Source organism: Telopea speciosissima, chromosome 3, assembly GCF_018873765.1.
Source record: "Telopea speciosissima isolate NSW1024214 ecotype Mountain lineage chromosome 3, Tspe_v1, whole genome shotgun sequence".
NCBI lineage: Eukaryota > Viridiplantae > Streptophyta > Magnoliopsida > Proteales > Proteaceae > Telopea > Telopea speciosissima.
The window spans coordinates 35,536,532-35,556,771 of NC_057918.1; the positions used below are offsets into that span (position 1 = coordinate 35,536,532).

At 40.2% G+C, this 20,240-nt stretch overlaps 2 protein-coding genes across 3 annotated transcripts in view; both read left to right on the plus strand.

The window, feature by feature from the left end:
* Positions 1–287: 287 nt before the first annotated feature.
* Positions 288–19,008, plus strand: LOC122654435 (adenosine kinase 2-like). Of its 2 annotated transcripts, XM_043848517.1 has the most exons (12): positions 290–414; positions 1,269–1,322; positions 1,911–1,957; positions 2,369–2,400; positions 2,492–2,593; positions 2,690–2,757; positions 17,104–17,180; positions 17,258–17,355; positions 17,447–17,517; positions 17,642–17,708; positions 17,789–17,972; positions 18,547–19,008. In XM_043848517.1, exons 1-12 carry the CDS (start codon positions 332–334, stop codon positions 18,687–18,689), a joined length of 1,026 nt encoding a protein of 341 aa, XP_043704452.1. In that variant the 5' UTR covers positions 290–331; the 3' UTR covers positions 18,690–19,008. The 2 variants fall into 2 exon arrangements, with proteins under 2 accessions (XP_043704453.1, XP_043704452.1); XM_043848518.1 differs by lacking the exon at positions 1,911–1,957 and having other exon boundaries at positions 288–414.
* Positions 1,833–20,240, plus strand: part of LOC122654434 — a 36,882-nt gene continuing 18,474 nt past the window's right edge. The window contains exons 1-2 of the mRNA XM_043848516.1: positions 1,833–1,845; positions 3,641–3,645. The gene's annotated coding sequence lies outside the window, so the exon portion shown is untranslated. The remainder of the gene's footprint in view (positions 1,846–3,640; positions 3,646–20,240) is intronic.

A 20,240-nucleotide genomic window follows, 5' to 3' on the forward strand; every position in this document is an offset into this window, starting at 1 on the left:
GGGCCTAGGCCCAGCTAGGGGACTCACCCCAGCCCAACCAGACCTATTGCAGCCCTACATTTGAGTAGGCAGATTTGTTGAAGCAAAACAGGGACATCTTCGTAAAACAAGCTAACAAACATCCAACTTTTGCCTGCATGCGCATGGGTAGGTTTAAGACTACAACAGCACGATTACGACATTTCTCCTCTCAACTCTTATCATTCGCCAAGTAGGCCTATAAATACTAATGACTAGAGAAATGCGTCTCTCAGTGCTGTAGACTACTATAGTACTCTTCATTATTGTTGCCTTTGTATCCGTTGCCTGCTGAGATCTCATTCCATGCGTAATGGCGTCCGAGGGAATTCTAATGGGGATGGGGAATCCCCTCCTTGACATCTCAGCCGTCGTAGACGAGCAATTCCTGGAGAAGTAATTTCTTTCTTTTGCTGTCACTCGTTTTATGTAGCTTTGTTTCTGAAATTGCGAGTTCTTTTAACTGTAGATCTTGCCATTTTATATGTTATTTGTGCTTTTGAGACTGAAAATAGTTGTTTATTTTGTTTGTCCCTTCCTGAAATGTTTTCTTTGGTTGACATGGACTGTGTGTGATGCTTGTGTCGTGACAGATATGAATGTGTACAGAACAAGTCAATTCTCTTCTTTTTGGGAGTCAGATTTGTTAATTATAAACCTACTTACTGTATCTGCAATTTTGGCTGTTTCACCATTCGGTTCGTTTGACTGTATGAATGTTGCTCTGTGATCCTTGTCTATTTGAGATCATAACGAGTGGAATTCCTCTAATGTTGCAATTGATAACTCCTTAGGTAAGGGGGTTGAAGTTGTTGTTGTTTAGTGTTTTAATAAGTATTTATTCCTGTCTGTGTATGTGCTAGTAGGTTATTCAGTAGTTGGAAGGTGTAGTGCTTGTCTGATTGATGATCCCATCTGCTTGTATGCTGTGGTTATAAATCATCCAATCTCAACCTTTCCTGCCGGTTCGGGGATATGATTGTGGATGTTTCAAATTGAACAATCTGGTACCCTATTGAATGTTGAAAGAAACATATGATTATTTATTTTTGGAATAAAGCTTTTAATAACCTAAAATATTTCATAGTTCGTGGTACTACATCTTTTCTATCATGTTTGTACTATGAAAACTTTCAGTGATCGGGCTTTAAATTGTTGGATGAGTGTTGATTCATGTTCTAAATCTCAGGGGCTTATTCTCATTTTACCATTATTCAGTTGTCATTTTTTACCTCTGTTTTTGTTGGCAGGTATGGTATCAAGTTGAATGATGCTATTCTTGCAGAGGACAAGCACTTACCAATGTAAGTATTCAGTTTCTGTGATTAGGACTAACTTTATTGTTTAGATATATGAGAATCTAATCAGTTGAGAACTTTTTCCCTTTTGAGTTTTTCTTGTTGAATAAGAACATGAATCAAAGTGCAGGTTGTCTTGTTGTAAAGTCAACCTGTTTATTTCTTTGTTCAAAGTGGAACTTTTAGTCTATTTGTACAACTCGATCTAATTTTGTTTTCATTATTGTTGCCTTAGTTCTGCATCAACTAGGCTTTCTTCTCCCCCCCCCCCCCCCCTTTCCCTTTTTTTCTTCTTTTCTTTCCGTGGTGACATTGTGAGACTAACTGAGCCTGTCATATTCATGTGAAGTTGCCATCAGGCCAGTATGGTCTGAAATGTTTGAATGCATAGTAATGCTGGGAGAAGCATTCAAAGGTGACAACTTCAGTTAGTGAAAAGGGATCTTAATGCATTTATTCATTTAGTTGTCAGTGTATTATTTCAATTTACCACCTTTGAATAACTTCAAGGTGGCTTTTCATCTATGAGGTACCTCTATGATTGGTTGACAAGCCTCAATATTTTGAACTAAGATTCTTGGTCAATAATCTCAGGTATGATGAATTGGCAACCAAGCACACTGTGGAGTACATCGCTGGAGGTAACGTTAGCATCACAAGAATGATGTTCCTTGGCATTTATATGACTGCATAATGATCGGTTTTTTGCTTTTGCGCACTATAGTCAAAGAAGCTAAGTAACATGTATGTGGGTTGGTGTCCGTGAAAGCCCTACATGGGAGGATTATTCAACTTTTAAGGGTCTGAGAAGATCGAATTTACTTATTTCACCCTCTTAAAAAGTGTAATTATGATAATATAATGATTCCTGAAATTAAAATGCGAAACTGCAATTGGGGATCAAGTGATTGACTAGTGACTGGTTTTTTGCACAATAGCCACTTACCGTCCAAGTATTGTTGATGAACTCTTACCTGGTCAACTCAATGAACTAATACTTGTCTAAGCAATACTTTAATTACATTGCTGTTATGTTGTTTTGATTTGTTCAGGTGCTACACAAAATTCAATCAGGGTTGCCCAGGTATATTTGGAATTCTCTTTAGGTGCTTATTGATCTAGTTGTAGTGTATCAGTGTTCCTATTGGGTGAGACATTTTCTGTTGTCCTTGCAGTGGATGCTTCAAATTCCTGGGGCAACTAGTTTTATTGGTTGCATCGGTAAGGACAAGTTTGGGGAAGAGATGAAGAGAAATGCAAAAACTGCTGGTGTTAACGTAGGGTCTTCCTGCTTATTCCATTTCTTGTCGCTTATTTTTCACTTGTATTCTCAGCTCTTTATTTCTAATATCTTATGCTTGCTGATTTCTCAGGTTCATTATTATGAAGATGAGTCTGCACCAACGGGTACATGTGCTGTTTGTGTAGTTGGTGGTGAACGGTCAGTTCTGCATCATGCCTCTCATATGGTTATCTTATACTATCACACAATATTATTAAGGGAATGCCTGATTGTCTGGTTGTCCAGCTTTCTGCTTTTACAAGTTAATTTCCAGGATCCTGGCCTGATTTCTTCATTCACTTGCTTTAGGTCTTAATGAGAAACTGATTAGATTATATATGGTTGCCTTTTTTAAGTCCTATCCTTGAAATTCTTGCCTATATTGCATTTGCTTTGACATATAATTATGCCCCTTAAGAATATTTTGTACAAGTATGGAATATCAGAGCTCTTGACTAGCTTTATGGAACATGCAAATAAGGAATGTAACATGGAGAAATGGAATTATGTCAAGCAGACTGGCTCTCTTGGATTGAAGGTATCAAACTGGTTTTTGAAGGTGGAGCACACACCTTAATGAGAGGGATCCAACTGGGGCTTATGCTTTTAAACCCTTTAACAATGCTCTTAGAAGGGGATGGCTTATATTTTTGCCATAACTATATATGGCTGATATTCTTACCTAAATTATGTATAGCATTCCTAAGTTGTCAATTTGTCATCAAGGTAGCCTTTTTTATATAGATAACACTTTTGGACAATGTAACAAAGTAAAATAAAGAAAACCAAGCTCTTGAAGAAGTGACTTGAGCCACATTAATTCAGTTGCAGTATGAGCTTCAACAGTCAACAATCGACCTAGCCATAATAGTTTGTTTCTTACTCCTCCAAGTAACAAGACTACCATCAACAAACGTACAATAACCAGTGGTTGATCATCTATCACCTTCAGCATTGTAGACACTGAATTTTGTCACCCCGGGAATTGTACCGACAGTGATGATGGAATCTTGTGGAATCTCATTAGAAATCTTAGTCTCAGAATTTGTAGGGTTTCTCTTAAAAAAATGACCGATATTCCCCCACCATTAATTTAACCGCTAAATCTTTCCAGATTTGTCCTAGACTTTGTATACCACTGTGTTTCATCATTAGAAAACATGTCCTAAAAAATGGTACGAAAATGGTTTGATTTAGCCATCGTTTTATATAATTCACTGTTAACCGGCTAAGGTGTCGGGACCCACTTTTAACCTTGTTCTTGGCCAAATCTCTACCCAATTCTTACATTATTGGATAGTACTTTTTGAGACCTTTCAAACGACATTTGGAACGTGAAAATCGGACTTGCGGATTGAAAGATATCGCCGTCCGTAGTTTACGACAAAAAGATTCTATTTCGGGCAATCTAGGTGTGCCACAACATTTTTATCTTAACTGGGAACCTCATCAATTTCTCTCTCTTCCCCTACTTTACCCCTTAATGACAGACATGCCATCAGTTAATTACCTCTCCTACCACCTATCACTTCACTCAATACCCCCCGCATCACCCATGCCATACGGCCCATACCTATACTTCACTCTTACCCCTTAGCCTATAACTACTCATACCCCTCTCATTCTCTCTTACTCTCTCTCCTTAGAGACCCCCTTCCTTAGTTGCTTACTCTCTCTCCTTAGAGACCCACCCTTCTTAGTTGCTCCTTCCCTCTTTTTTTAGTTGCCTCCCCTCCTTACTTTCTTCCCCCCTCTTTCTCTTAAGTTGTTCCCCCTCCTCTTTAGTTGATCTCTTTCTTGAGAGTATCCTCTCTTCTTAGCTTGGAAGCTCTCCCTCCCCACCATCGAATTCCTCACCCTCTCTCCTTCCTTAGACAAGTCAGGAAAGGAGAAGGGAAGGAAGAAAGATGGGTAACTCCCTCACCCTCGTCTTTCCATTTTCTGTTTTTCCATTAAACATGCACTCACTTCACCACCCAAAAGCATTCACAGTCCCCTTCCCCTATTGCTGTACCCGAGAGCACACACACCCCTTCCCTTTTCTGTCCATTACATACACCCCATGCACATACAAACAACCCTACCTGAATCCCTATTGATGCTCTATTCCCCCCCTGAGACAAATAGTGTAACGCAAAGAGAAGAGAAAAGAAAGAGAAAGAGAGGAGCAAAGCAAGAAGGGGGGGGGGGGTTCTCTTCCGAGCTGATGGAAGTAAGAACTCCCTCTCCAGTTGTGTTCCCCCCTTTTGTGAATGTCCCTTCCCCAAAAAAAATGAAGAGTGATGAAAGGGATGTAGATCTCCTTTCCAAATTGATGGAATGGAGAGCCCCCCCACCAGTCACTCCTCCCTTCTTTTCTTTTTCCAATAGACCCCTGCAGACGTTCCCCCTAAGAGACTGAGTATCTTAAACTCCTTTTATCTCTAGAACTGTGTCGAGAGTTGGCTGAGTAGTCGAAATACTGCCAATTGGGCCCCACACCTTTGAGTTGGTATTTTTTTTTGGGTAAACCGGAAGCTAGAGGTTAGACACTCTTTGCTTGCTTTTTCAATTATAATACATATAGATATTTATCTAAACATGCTGTACATATTTCCAATCAACGTAAATACATGTTTTCATAACATGCCTTGTTAATTTAGTTGTGAATGATTACTTTCATATACAACGCTTTAGCATGTCTATATTAATTGCTTTAAATAGTTTAGCAGTAATTTAGATTTCCTTTCCAAGTTCAAGCATGTTAGTTAACCTAGGTAAGTTAGTAGGATTAAAATATTCATTTCAATTAGATTTATTGCAATTAGATTTACGTGCATGATACGTATAAACAACAATATACAACAAGAGTTTGGTCTAGGAAGATCGAATCCGGCCGAGCATTCTGGGGGTGCCTAACACCTTCCCCAAGCGTGCCTTGGCACTTACCCAATGATCTGGATAGACCTGCCATCAAGTTGGAGTTAACATAGTCTCCCACCTGCAAAGGAAAGATATCATTTGTGGGTCATAGACTCTGATTTAGGTGGCGACTCCCTATCACATCAAATCATCCTTGCTCCCTTGGATGTATTGGATTTTATCAGTACACCTATAGTGGCGACTCCACTGGGGATATGTTAGACTTAGGATAGACCATATTCTTTGTTGTATACTTGTTTTATTATACGTAGCTTTGTTTGTGTATGATTATTATTTTACATTTTCATGCCATCATTTTCTTGCATTGCATATGCACAACACAGTTAGCTTTAGCCTTTAGCCCCGTGGTGTAGCCGTTGGAACCCATGTGTTGTTATGAATAATCCACCGTGAACTCACACCCCTTGTTCATGTACTATCTGGGCCTAGAATATGATTCACCAGCGAGGGTGGTCACCAGCGTGCTGTTGGGTAAGTTCGATTCCCAAAAAAAGGTGCTATTTCGACCACCCTGAGATTGACTAATTGAGCTATTCCCCCGAAGGTATATGAAAATGACCATGTATCTCTGATTCGCTTCATGTATATGGGCGATGGGTATGTCCTACAACCTACCCTTTGCATGCATTGTATATTGGACAGAGATCTGAACCATTAGGAACGCCACAAATGTATAGTTGTTTGAGACTTTGGCCAGAACTCCACATTAGTCAGTTCTATCTGTTTCAGTATTCGTCTACCGATGGACAAACATGATCCATCTTTAACATTTAGATTCGGGTGTTTATAACTACATCAGCTGTTAGTTCATATGACCGCACCGCATGATTGGTATCTTGTCTATATGCCTACGGTCCTACACCGTTGGTCCGATGTGGCAACAATTCAACTTGGTATAGGTTCCATACTTCTATCTCGATGTTAGGGATAGACCAAGTTCATCCACCACAAGGTTCTCGCCGACTGTTTTGATGTAGAATCGGCTACAAGGTTTGTTCTCACCTAAGCCGCCCTTGTATGGTTCAATTGTTTGTTTTGTGCATGATTTTCACTTTGTGTTCTGTCAAAGGAGTGAGTCCATCCCATAACTACCTTCCACCCTGTTCTATTGAGTCATCTGACCCTGAAACCAAGCCTGATAAAAGTATGTTTCTCATTTGTAAGGGGGCACCGTTTCCCGATAGCAGAATCAGTCTCTGTGGGCTTGGACTCTGGAGAGACAGTCGTCTAGTTAGAGTGTCATCGTTACCAGTCAATCAAGGCACTTTGTTCAGCATGAGATCAACCGGAAATCCCCCTATCGGAGCAAAGTCTTTATAGGAACAAATGAACAAATTGCAAGAGATAGTTGCCAACTTGTCAGCCATGTTTTAGTTACAGTTTCAGGCTAGCAGGCAACCAGAGTATGAGATGAGTTTCCTCTGTACCCTGCAGAACATCCCACAGATGGTGTTGGATGAGAAAGAAGATGTGGTGTTCAAGCAACACCAAAATCCTGAAGAACCCCTTGAGACAGAGTGGGAGAAACTCATGCGTGAGAAGTTGGAAAAGCTCGAGCTAGTTTTCAAGAGTGAAGGGCAACGAAGATCAGATTATTGATGTAGAAGGAACATGTTTCTTTCCGTAAGCGAGACTTTGTCCTAATTTCAAGTCAATGGTGAGAATTTTCCGGGAAAAGGAGATCCCAAAGCCCATCTTAGAGCATATATTGGGCAAATGGATAAAGACAAGCTTACCCCTGAGCATATGGGATAAGCCTTCCAACTGAGTCTCAAGGATGCCACTCTCCAATGGCTTATGAACCTCGATATGTCTCAAACTCGCACCTAAAATGACAAGGTCAAAGAGTTCAATCACCAGTACTCTTACAACACTGATGTTGAGTTGACTCATTGGGATCTCCAGACAACAAAGCAAGAGCCCAATGAGACCATCACGACCTACTTGATAAGGTTATGCGATAAAGCGTCAGAGATATATATATATATATATATATATATATATTGTTGAAATAGGCTATTTACCCGATAGGGGTAATTAGTCCTAGTTGTATTATGATTTATCCTTCTTTTGTTTTCTCTTTTTTCTGTTTTTTCTGTTTTTTCCCCCCTCAGCCGATCTCTATTTTGGCATTCCTAGTTGGATTAGGAATTCCTAATAGGATTAGGCTGAGGTGGCATTCCTATTTCTACTGTGACTAGTTGTAATTCAGTTTATTATAAATAAAGGGCCTGGATGACCTATTTTGATCATCTAAGCATTCAGTTCTACAGAGTTTTAACATGGTATCAGAGCAGAAACAGATCTAAGAAGAAGCTTTCAAGTTTTCTCTGGTTTTTTCCTATCCTCCCTCCCACGATTTCTGGTTTCTCCCTTCTCCATCACTCTCGGCTCCTCTCTTCCATTCAGGGCAGCACCTATGAGGTGATCTAATGAAGATTTTGATGCTGTCCTTGCATTCACCTCATTGAAGATTTCAGTTTACTGGTGTTGCCTACTGCCGACAGGTTCCCTCCACCATTGGAGATCGAGTTTTTCCCACAAAGCTGAAGATTGATTTCTGTTTTTTTGGAGATTGGTTCCTGCTATTCCTGCCACACACCTCTTACTGTTTGAAGACTGCAGTATTGAATCAAGACAAAACAGATTCAGATCTGCGATTTCTCTCCAACAGTTTTTTTGCCCTTCTTATTGGCTGGTCAGAATCAGTTCCTTTTTTGAGGACTTGTTCTCCACTACAAGAGGGAAACTCGACCTCAGTTTCAGCCTTTTTTGACGGCTAATTTTTTGGGAATTTCAAAACCCATTTGCTGTACATCATGTCTGATCTGACTTCAGCTGATTCAGATGGATCCACTCGTTCGGAGTATCTTCCTTTTGCTTCCCCAACTAAGTTAGATGAAACTAATTACCTGCTGTGGTCTAAATCCATCTATCTCACCATTGCTGGCCGTGGTTATACAAGCGACCTTACAGACATCCTCGTGAAACCTGATGAAGAGGGGCCTGCACAGAATCAATGGTTATCTCATGACTCTATGGTAATGTCATATCTCATCCATTCTATGCACTCTTCCATTGCACCTGGTTATCTTCTCCTCGACACTGCTGCTCAGATATGGAAAGCTGTCAAGGAAATCTATTCCCAGGTAGGGAATGATGCACAGGTATATGAGTTACGGAAGAAAATTCATGAGACTAAACAGAATGAGTTGACTCTCTCTCAATATTATGCTGAACTTCATAAGTATTGGCAAGAACTTGATCATTACTCGGATTATCGACCCACCTCTGCTACTGATATTGTTGCCTATAGAAAACATGTTGACCAAATCCGAGTTTATGACTTTTTGGCTGGTCTCAATGTCGAATATGATCCAATACAAATACAAATTCTCGGTAAGGATCCTTTTCCTACACTCAAACAATCATATGCATTGGTTAACATTGAAGACCGACGTCGTTCAACTATGCTCCACTCTGCCCCTACTGACCGATCAGCTTTACAAGCTGGGGCTGGTTCAACCTCTACTACTTCTAACACATCCAAAGCCGAAAAAATAGCAGTTAAATGTGAGCATTGTGGCAGATTGTGGCACACTAAGGCCACCTGTTGGAAGATACATGGTAAACCAACCGACTTTTATGCTAAATGTGCTGCTCGAAATCGAAAAACAAAGCTAATCATACTGAGACTGTCACTCTAGCTCCTCCTACTGACACTGGACTGTCCAAGGAAGAACTTCAGGCCTTTCGTCGTATGTTATAGGCTTCTGCTGCTTCTACTACATCAACACTTGCCAGCTCTTCCATACCTCCAGGTTCACATTTAACCCACTCAGGTATTTCATTTGCTGGTTATTGTGCATCAGTAGTCTCCTCTCCCTGGATCATAGACTCAAGTGCCACTGATCATATGACTGGATCCTCCAGCCTCTTTACTCGTTACTCTCCTACATCTGGTAAAGATAAAGTACGGGTGGCTGATGGCTCTCTGTCTTCTATATCTGGGAAGGGCTCTATCAGTTGAACCCCTTTCTTACCTTTATCCTCTGTTTTACATATTCTTAAATTTACCACTAATCTTCTTTCCATCAGTAGCCTTACCCATGATTTAAATTGCAAAGTGACTTTTTTTCCTTCTCACTGTGTGTTTCAGGATCTGGCAATGGGGGCGACGATTGGATGTGGTAAGATGCATGGTGGATTGTACCTGCTTGATAATGGGAGTCCTACTTCACCACCACCTTTGGCTTCTCCCATACATCAAAGTGCGTTGGTTTCTTCTGAACTTCAACAATGGCATAATAGACTAGGTCATCCCCCTTTATGAACATTATCCCTTTTATTTCCAGCATTAGCTAAAGAATGTCATAAAAACGATTTTTTTTGTGAAGCCTGTGTTTTGGCTAAACAACATCGTTCTACTTATTCCATTTCTAATAAAAGAAGTCCTTCTCCTTTTACTCTTATTCATTCTGATGTTTGGGGTCCTAGCCGAAAACCATCTCTCAAAGGCCATCGCTGGTTTGTTTCTTTTATTGATTGTTATTCTAGGAGTACGTGGGTTTACTTAATGCACAACAAAAGTGACGTTTTTTCTTGTTTTCAAAAATTTCATAAGATGATTCAAACCCAATACAATGCCACTCTCAAGATATTGTAGAGTGACAATGGTAAAGAGTACATGGATGGTCAGTTCCAAAACTACCTTGCTGCCCATGGTATACTCCATTAAACCAGTTGTGTCGATACCCCAGCTCAAAATGGTGTGGCTGAAAGAAAAAACCTCCACCTCCTTGAGGTGACTCGGGCTCTTATGTTTGCCCATTCTGCCCCTCCCCAATATTGGGGAGATGCTGTCCTAACTACTGCCTATCTCATCAATAGGCTCCCTACTCAAGTCTTTGACTCTGACACTCCTGCCTCTTTACTGCAGGGTTCCTCCTCCTTTGTCGTCCCACCTAAAGTTTTTTGGTTGTGTCTGTTATGTTCGGGATACTCGCTCTCCTGGCAAGCTCGAATCCCGTGGGGTCCATTGTATTTTCTTGGGATATTCGCCATCCCAAAAAGGATATAAGTGTTACCATCCTCCTATATGTCGTACCTTCACCAGTATGGATGCTGTCTTTCATGAATCTCTCTCCTATTATCAATCCACACCTCTTCAGGGGGAGACTTTCAGTGAAGATGTGATGGTTGACCGTCCTGTACAGACCCAGACCAGGGACCAATCACTTGTTGATCCCACCCCTCTACCGATTATTGCATCCACCCCTCTTCCCTCTCTTGGTGCCCAACCGGTTTTTCCCTAGGGGGAGCACTTAGAAGATGTCTCTGCTGATTCCCCACAGGATTTTCCCCAGGGGGAGAACTTAGAAGATGCTGAAAATCCTATTGGTGACAATTCCCTTCAGGAGGAGATGACTCCAGTCCAACAAACCATTAGGGAATTTCAGAAGAAAATTAACGATTCTAATCTTAAAACCTATCACAGGGGACATTCCAAATACAAGCAGCTCCCATCCACTACAGCACCGGCACCACCACAGTTGTCGACCCTGGAACTAGATCAAACCCCAGGTAACATATCTTCTCCTTCTTCTCTTGATTTACCTATTGCTCATCGTAAAGGTATTCGGGCTTGTACCCAGCATCCCATTTCTCATGTTGTCTCTTATGACTCCCTTTCTCCATCCTTTCGTACATTTGTCTCTTCTCTTTCTTCTGTTCATATTCCCCAAAATTGACAGGAAGCTTTTACAGATGGACAGTGGAAAGCAGCAATGATGGAAGAAATGCAAGCCTTAAAAAAGAATGATACATGGGAACTTGTGGTTCTACCTCCAGGAAAGAAACCAGTTGGATGTAAGTGGGTGTTTGTGGTGAAACAGAAGGTAGATGGCACTGTGGATCGATACAAAACACGTTTGGTTGCAAAGGGATTTACTCAGACTTATGGGATCGATTATCTGGAGACTTTTGCACCAGTTGCGAAACTAAACACCGTTAGAGTGCTACTTTCTTGTGCAGTGAATCTGGGCTGGGAATTACAACAATTAGATGTGAAGAATGCCTTCGTCCATGGAGAACTTGACGAGGAAGTATATATAGACATTCCACCAGGTTTCTCTTGTTATAAAACCAGCGGGAAAGTTTGTAAATTGAAGCGTGCTTTATATGGGCTGAAACAGTCCCCCCGTGCTTGGTTTGGACGATTTCACAAGGCAATGGTCTCTGCGGGTTACAAGCAGAGCAATGCTGATCATACCCTGTTTATCAAGAAAAATGGTGAAAAGGTAACCATCCTAATAGTTTATGTGGATGATATTGTGGTGACCAGGAATGCTAGTCATGAAATCACCCAGTTGAAGACGTACCTTGGACAAGAATTTGAAATAAAGGATCTGGGAAACCTAAAGTACTTTCTAGGGATAGAAGTTGCTCGGTCTTCTTACTTCTAAAGGCATCTTTCTTTCTCTAAGGAAGTACATCCTAGATTTATTGACTGAGACTGGGATGCTAGGGTGTTATCCTGCTGATACACCTATGGATGCTACTACCAGACTCAAAGAAAAGGAGGGAACGTCGGCCGACAAAGGTCGCTATCAGAGATTGGTTGGTAAGCTCATTTATTTGTCTCATACAAGACCTGGCATTGCAGTATCTGTAAGTATGGTCAGTCAGTTCATGCATGAGGCATTCTTCTCACATGGATGCTATTATCTGGATTCTTCGGTATTTGAAGTCATCACCGGGTAAAGGAATTCTTTTGTCTCCAAATGGTCATCTTCGTGTCGAAGCATATACTGATGCAGATTGGGCTGGTTCCTCTGATCGAAAGTCCATTTTTGGCTATTGCTCATTTGTTGGTAGCAACTTTGTTACATGGCGTAGTAAAAAGCAGAACGTAGTGGCAAGGTCTAGTGCTGAAGCTGAGTTTCGTGCTATGGCACAAGGTATTTGTGAGATGTTATGGCTCAAGGGTTTATTACATGATATTGATACTCCTGTTCCTCTTCCCATGATGTTATATTGTGACAACAAGGCTGCTATTAGCATTGCTCACAACCCTGTTCAGCATGATCGTACTAAGCATGTGGAGGTTGACAGGCATTTTATTAAAGAGAAGTTGGAAAGGGGGTTGGTGTATGTTCCTTTTGTGCAGTCTGCTGACCAGCTTGCTGATGTGTTCACTAAAGGCTTAAGTGGAAAGGTTTTTCATCCTATTTTGGTCAAGTTGGGCATGGTTGATATTTATGCTCCAACTTGAGGGGGAGTGTTGAAATAGGCTATTTACCCGATAGGGGTAATTAGTCCTAGTTGTATTATGATTTATCCTTCTTTTGTTTTCTCTTTTTTCTGTTTTTTTCCCCCTTTGCCGATCTCTATTTTGGCATTCCTAGTTGGATTAGGAATTCTTAATAGGATTAGGCTGAGGTGGCATTCCTACTTCTATTGTGACTAGTTGTAATTCAGTTTATTATAAATAAAGGGCCTGGATGATCTATTTTGATCATCTAAGCATTCAGTTCTACAGAGTATATATATATATATAGGCAAGAGATTGCTGCATGGTCGTGTAGCCCCTGCACTGGCCAATGAGAACGCATACAAGAGCATCAAAACGGATGGGTTTTTTAATTTCAGGAGGGGCTGGGTGGTAATTTCGCGCAGACGTGTTTGGGCACAGGAGCCAAGTGACCAAGAAGCGTTCTTTTTCCCTCTCTCTCTCTCTCTATATATATATATATATATATGCACACACACAAAACAGCAACACAACTGCAATATATGCAAACGATAGCAAGAAGACCAGCCGAAGAAAAAGAGAAGAAACTCCAGCCGCAGGTCAGATTAGATCAGACTTAGCCAGAAGGCATACCAGAACAACCTATTTTGCAAGAAGCAACAACTCATATTGCAGAGTAAGAGAGAATCTCAGATCTGATTAAAAAAAAAAATGTAAAATCATAGGATACCAAAATAGGGCAGAAGAGGAGAGCATCCATTTCAAAATCCAGTGGTCTGATACCTTTCAAACCCTGATTGATTGGAGATCTTAAGCAAAAGATATAATCCCCGAATTGATAGAAAATGAACGGATAGATAGGGGTATATTGCTACGTAACAGAATTAGCAACTCCAAGTCCTAAAATTTAGGAATCAGCAGTCCAATCAACCTTGGCAGAGTGGAACCATGCAGTATCAGATAGAAAACTTCAAGATAGATACATTAAGCATATCTGATGATCCATGTAAGGATCAACCTTCATTCTTCTTGATCAGACCTAGTGACCATTCTAAATACAGCAGCACACACATCAGAGATTGCTGCAAATACCACTTGATTCTTTAGACTCTCAAAATCAGATTTAATAAGATTGTGAACCCTATTTAAATCTGCCTTGATACCATGTGACGAAGTAAAATAAAGAAAACCAGAAAGGAAGAAGAAGAAGGATGGGATTAGGATGTGGAGTACCCTAGTTGATTGCAAGATATACTTATAACATTAAGATAAGGCAAATTGCAATTTACAATACTGCCTCTTCTGTATGAATGTAACTACTCATATGCACTTATACACTTAAAATAAAGAAAATAAATAATACGAGAAATATCACAAGTACCGTACCACTAAACTTTAATAGACAATTTTTTGTGAGGAACTTTTTATCCTAGAGAGAAAGGTTTGTGACCAACATTTTGGTGCAGATAAATCACCTAAATGGACTTATTTTATTGGAAATAAACTTTGGGTTGGGTTATGTATGTGTTGGGCGTTTGATTCAATGGGTTTTCTTTGTAATGTGCCACTTTAATGGGCCTATAATATGAGTAGAGGCTAGGCATATGGAATTAGTTAAATAGGTGTCTTCATTTCTTTATTTTAATTGTTATTAAGTGTTTTAGTTAGACTGGATTAGGATTCTATAAGTCCAGTCCTATTTTGAGTCAGTTTCCTTCATTATTTTAGTTTCCTAGTTAGTTTATATTACCTTATTTGTAAAGGATTTTGTTGGGCCTTTCCTTTTTAGTGTTTGAGTCTGTTTTTAATTCTTCTATATAAATTTGCAAGGGGCTACAGCCTTATACAGGGATTTTGATTAATGAGATTTTGGCTTGAGCCTTTTCTTTGCTGCTGAGAAAGTATGCATGACTTTATAAAAAAAAAAAGAGAAAGTTTGCATGCTGTGAGACTCAGTTAAGGGTGTGAAATCCTTGGGATCAGTGTGGTTCTAACCCATGAATGCTGTTGGGAAGCCAAAGGTCACATTCTGCCTTTCTATTCTCTGTTTTCTTCTTCAAGTAAGTGCTGTTTCATCTGTTCTTTATCAAGCTTGCTGGAGACTATTTTATCTGAATTCTTGGTACCACGTGGCTTCTAGTGCCTAGGGTAGAGGATCATAGACTCAATGATATATTCTTCCATTTGCCAGTTTGTTTGGAATCTGGAATTAAAGAAACATTCGTGTTGGATGATAAAAACACGATTCTGCTAAATTTATAGTCATCTCTAGCTGACTTTTATCATTTCATAATCTTTCAGCAAAAACTTTGAAGGCATAATTCGTGTCTGTGTAAAAACCTTGTTAAAGGATAATTTTCATACTGATTTTACCTGATGATTTTATTTTACATGGTTTTTACCTGAAAATAAACATAGCCCGATCCATGAAAAGAAAAAGGAAGTGTGTTCGTGATGTAAACCAGGTTGCATTAAAACACTTGTACCATTTTGGTAGTTTCAGGCAAAGGAAGAGAAGTCGATTGAAATAAGAAGCACCAAGGTTTAGAAGATTTGTGGGTCTAATATAATAAATAGGAGAAAATCAGCAAAAGAATTCTTTGGTATTGATGGAAGATTAAAGCCTCAAGGAATATAGATTGTTTGCAAGATATAGAAGTTCAAGTAATAGCAACAGAGCAATCCCTCTTTGTTCTTGTTAATTTTGAGCACTCAAAACTTTTCCATTTTACTTGATTCTGGGCCCGTTTGGAAGCTTATTGAGTTACCTATCCAATGAGACCAAGATCTCGCAATTCTGAGCTATATCGAGAAAGGTATGACTGATTTATTGAAGGTGTGTGAATCTGTGACTGGATTTCTACTTTCAAAAGTTTAGTTGTAATTAGGAGTTTTAGCAAGGTTGTATTTAATTTAATTTATTGGAGAGGGTTTCCCATGCTGACAGTGTAGGGGAATCTCCCACACCACACCAATCACGGTGTGGGAAACGGCTTTGTAAACAGGGGGCCCCTGCCTGGTCAGGGAGGAGACAGAGTGTCAGTACGGGGCCCACATGGTCAGGATGTGGGAAAGCATCCTCACACTGTGTAAGGATCAACATAGGCCATTAGATTAGCTTAGAATAGAGTCAAGACTAGTTCTTAGTAAACTTTTCCTTATTTAAGCATTGGAATGGCCAAAAGCCTGGATAGTTATTATTTAATCATTAGTAGTATTGATGAGATTTTTTCACTTGGTTCCTCCACATCAGATTGGGTTGTGAAGTAGGTGCTGCTTTATTGATTCAATTCCAAAGTATTGGTGGTTTGCTTGGTTTCTTTCATCAATTCAGTGATTTCCGTCTACTAGGCTTATTCTTTTTGATGATAAGTAAATTAAGGTTTTACTGGTGGGGTGGGGTGTGGGATTTCATTAACGTCATCCATGATTTGCAGAAGTCAATCATTGTGTAATGTGTGATTCTGCTTTGGTAACCATTTTCACTGGCTTCAAACCCCTTTAGATTCTTTGTTGATGTTTATCTGTAAAGTTGGAATTTGTGTGGCTGAGCACATAAAGAAGATAATATTCCTTGCTTATTTAACTTGTAATCTGTTGGTGGAAGGTAGTGAAGGATGAAGGCCTTATCTATCAGAAGATAATATTACTTGCTTATTTAACTTGTAATCTGTTGGTGGAAGGTAGTGAAGGATGAAGGCCTTATCTATCAGATTGGGGTTGAGAAGATTGATCTTGTTGATAGCCCATTAGCCCATATAGTGCTGCATCCTCTCTTAGGGTTATGCTAGTATCAACCATGTATTGCTTAGAAAAGACTTGTAAATAAGGCTTTCCAAGATAACCCGGATTAATAACATAATTAATTAATTCTAGAACATATAGAATTAATTAATTTAGTGATCTATACTTAAAAGAGTATTATGACCCTTTTTCTGGACGTTGATGGTACTACATTCTTATAAACAGGTATCCAATCTCTACTTGGAATCTCTCTCTTTTAGATTAAAGTACTCATTCAAAATCTCAAGGAGGTGTGGGCTCTTAATAATTTATAATTTTTATTTGGGGATGAGAATATCCACATCTCTCTTTATCCCTTGGGTCTTTAGTGGAGTTCCATCATGGGATCACATGATAAGAGTTCGAGTTAAGGCATTAGGTCCAAAGTAAACTAAAATAATATAACTAAAAGCAAACAAAAAGGACTGCTATCCAAGTTCTGATCAGCATGAAATATGAGAGGAACCATCTGTGTTTTGGACTGATATTATAATTCTTAGAGATTTTAGTAGCTTCACCATTAATGTTCAATGCTGAACATTGAACAGGTCGCTCATTGCTAACTTGTCAGCGGCGAATTGCTATAAAAGCGAGCATTTGAAGAGACCAGAAAATTGGGCATTGGGTACTTTATCTTCGCTTGAGGTTTCCCACCCACTTCCTCTTTGCCATATATTCTCATGTAAAATCCTATTCAAGCAGTTGAAAAGGCCAAATACTTCTATATTTCTGGGTTTTTCCTCACGGTGTCCCCAGAGTCCATTCAACTCGTAGCTGAACATGCAGCCACAAATAACAAGGTAAACAGTGATGTAATGGAAAGCTCTATCTTCTTTGATCCTTTTTAAGAAGTGCAGCATAAGCAACATCTACTTATTCATCCAAATGCAGGTCTTCATGACGAACCTTTCCGCTCCATTCATTTGTGAATTCTTCAGGGATGTTCAGGAGAAGGCTTTGCCGTAAGCCATTCCTTCTCTTCTTTGTTGAGCCTGTTTCAAAATACATAATTATTGAAATAAGTCTATTCGGTGGCATTTGATAAAACTGGAAAGATACTGAAATAAGGACGACATTTGGTTTCAGGTTGGTGGACTATGTTTTTGGAAATGAGACGGAAGCAAGAACCTTCTCAAAGGTTCATGGCTGGGAGGTAATATGTGCTTGATGGCTGCTTTACTAAATCTGATTCAGTTTAACTATTTTTCCTGATTGGGTCTTCTTTCATGGTAGACTGAGAATGTCGAGGAGATTGCTTTGAAGATCTCACAATGGCCCAAGGCTTCAGGAACACACAAAAGGATTACTGTGATCACGCAAGGTTGTGATCCAGTTGTTGTTGCTGAGGATGGCAAGGTGAAATTGTTCCCTGTGATCTTGGTGCCCAAGGAGAAGCTTGTTGATACCAATGGAGCCGGTATGTGCTGCTTTATTATTTTTTATTTTTGTACCCTGTGCCGAAGACTTTTGTACCTCCCTCCCCCCTTGCTTTTTGGTTGACAGGGACTTAAAACCTCATTTGGCATTTCATGGTAGCGAAGTCAAAGAATAAAGAAAAAGAGGAAGAAACATCGGGGTGGGGGATTTGTCACCATGCACGGTGGTGTCAAATTTCAGCCTCTATTCAATCATTTGCCCTTCCATGTAGGAGCATAACCTCCCATGTATGCTCATGCACCCCTTGGTACTGTTGGTAGTCTTGTGCAACCTCATTGTACTCCTGAATTTTTTAATGGTTTGTTCTGCCACGTGGACAACTCCGAGTGAATAAAATTGATGTGACTAGGGGACCTTGCGGTCTACCTGTTCTGTTCACAAGATTTCAGCCCTGTCTGAGTTGTTCACATGGCAGAATGACTGTACATGGTTGTGGTGCATTTGCCACTAACGTGGTGACCCCCAAAAAAGAGGAAGAAAATTAAGTCTTGAATTATTGTATAGTTATTCTGTCTCATCTAAATGCCCCATTTATGTCTTTTAATTTTCTATAGGAGATGCATTTGTTGGGGGCTTTTTGTCTCAGTTGGTTCAGGAGAAGCCCACTGAAGAATGTGTCAGGGCAGCTTGTTATGCAGCAAATGTTATCATCCAGAGGTCTGGCTGCACCTACCCAGAGAAGCCTGATTTTAAGTAGGCATTTCTCATGGAAACCATGCTTGCTTCCTTTTGATGCAAATTAGGATAAGAACTGGTAGTGGTAATTTTGTTTTACCAATTCCTAAATGGGTAATTTGAGAATGGTTTCAATACTGGAGTTGCGATTTCCATTCTTTAATGAGTTGCAGCATCATGTATCATTATTTTTCCATGGATTATGTATTATTATATTTGATTTGGAGTGTTATTAACACCCAAATCAGTTCCATATTTGGCTAGCAAACGAGTGTCATATTTGTAGTCAAATAGTTTCAAGTAGCACTTTTTACAGGCAATGAACTTCACTTTTTCTGGCATATGATGGATTGAACTTTGCCTTTATCTCAAGATACAGTGATCTTGGTTTAACCGTATTGTTTTTCTTCCATTAGCCTGTTATTAGGGGAGGCCATGTCTAATGCTACTTATCTTATGGGCCTGGAGCCCAAAGACATTATTCAGTAATTCTTTTTTGAAAACTGGTTTTTGTGTTTTGGGATGGGGGCAGAGAGGGCCAAGGCTGTGGCCGAGATGGAAAGAAGCGAGCATTGCCATGACACGGTGAAATTGGACCGACAGCATATGGTGAAACTCATCATGGTCGTCTTCCAGATCAGTGACGACGGTGGTGACGAAGCCACTAACCCTTCCAGCACCAGCAAGAAGAGACCATGATGAGGAGACAAAGTGGAAATCTTTATGCTGGGCGATGGATGAGAAGATTTCTACTGCAGCAGGAGAAGGGGGGAGGGAGGGGAGTGAGAGATGCAGTGGATTATGGTCAGTGGTGAGGCAGTGATTTCCAGAGGCAGAGGGGATTGGGGTGGGGTGGGGTGGGGTGGGGAGAGGAAGAGAGGATTCCTTGGTTCACCATGCCCCCTTCTCCAGCCTAAAGTCTAACCGATCCCATAAACTGGATCGAACAGAACAGGGTTAAGCAGGCGTTTTTGCAAGATTTGCCCGATCCGAATCAGAATCGGCAGGAGCTAATTCCGGTAACTATTTGACAACCATACCCATACATCCTATTGGTAGCTAAAGTTTTAGTATACAGTATCGGTGACATTATCAGTCTCGGCCGATAACGATGGTGAAATGGATTGGCCATATCAGGCCGGATGGGACTATTTTGCCTAAAAAAATATCATACCACCGATTTTTTGAACCGTTTTTAACCTTTGGAAATGCCGATGCCACTGATCATTCTACCAACAATTATGAATTAACGCTATACAATGCCCTAAAGTCATGCGACAGAGTAAACAAGATCATGTAACCATTGTTTCAAGAATCGGGCCGAGTCACACCTATAATTCTTAGAATTAATGTTTTTTTAGATCTTAAAGCCGATTCTAAGGTTTTTGCGATTTGACATGGATTGATTATGTCGTTTAAAACAGGTTTAGGTTGGGTCAGGCTTGTTAAAACCATAGCACAACCCTGAATCTCTTAGTTGGGCCCAGGCCTGCCCCGACCCTGACTCAAGACCCTGAAAAATTCAATCTTGACATGCTCTCAAGGCTGGGGTGAGCTAGGCTGACCCTTATTG

Excerpts from the sequence above, each read along its gene's own strand:
- LOC122654435 (XM_043848517.1), top strand. The coding sequence starts at position 332 with ATGGCGTCCGAGGGAATTCTAATGGGGATGGGGAATCCCCTCCTTGAC. Across the intron at positions 17,518-17,641 it reads GTTCAGGAGAAGGCTTTGCC|GTTGGTGGACTATGTTTTTG; the intron begins GTAAGCCATTCC and ends ATTTGGTTTCAG. Across the intron at positions 17,973-18,546 it reads TGTTGATACCAATGGAGCCG|GAGATGCATTTGTTGGGGGC; the intron begins GTATGTGCTGCT and ends AATTTTCTATAG.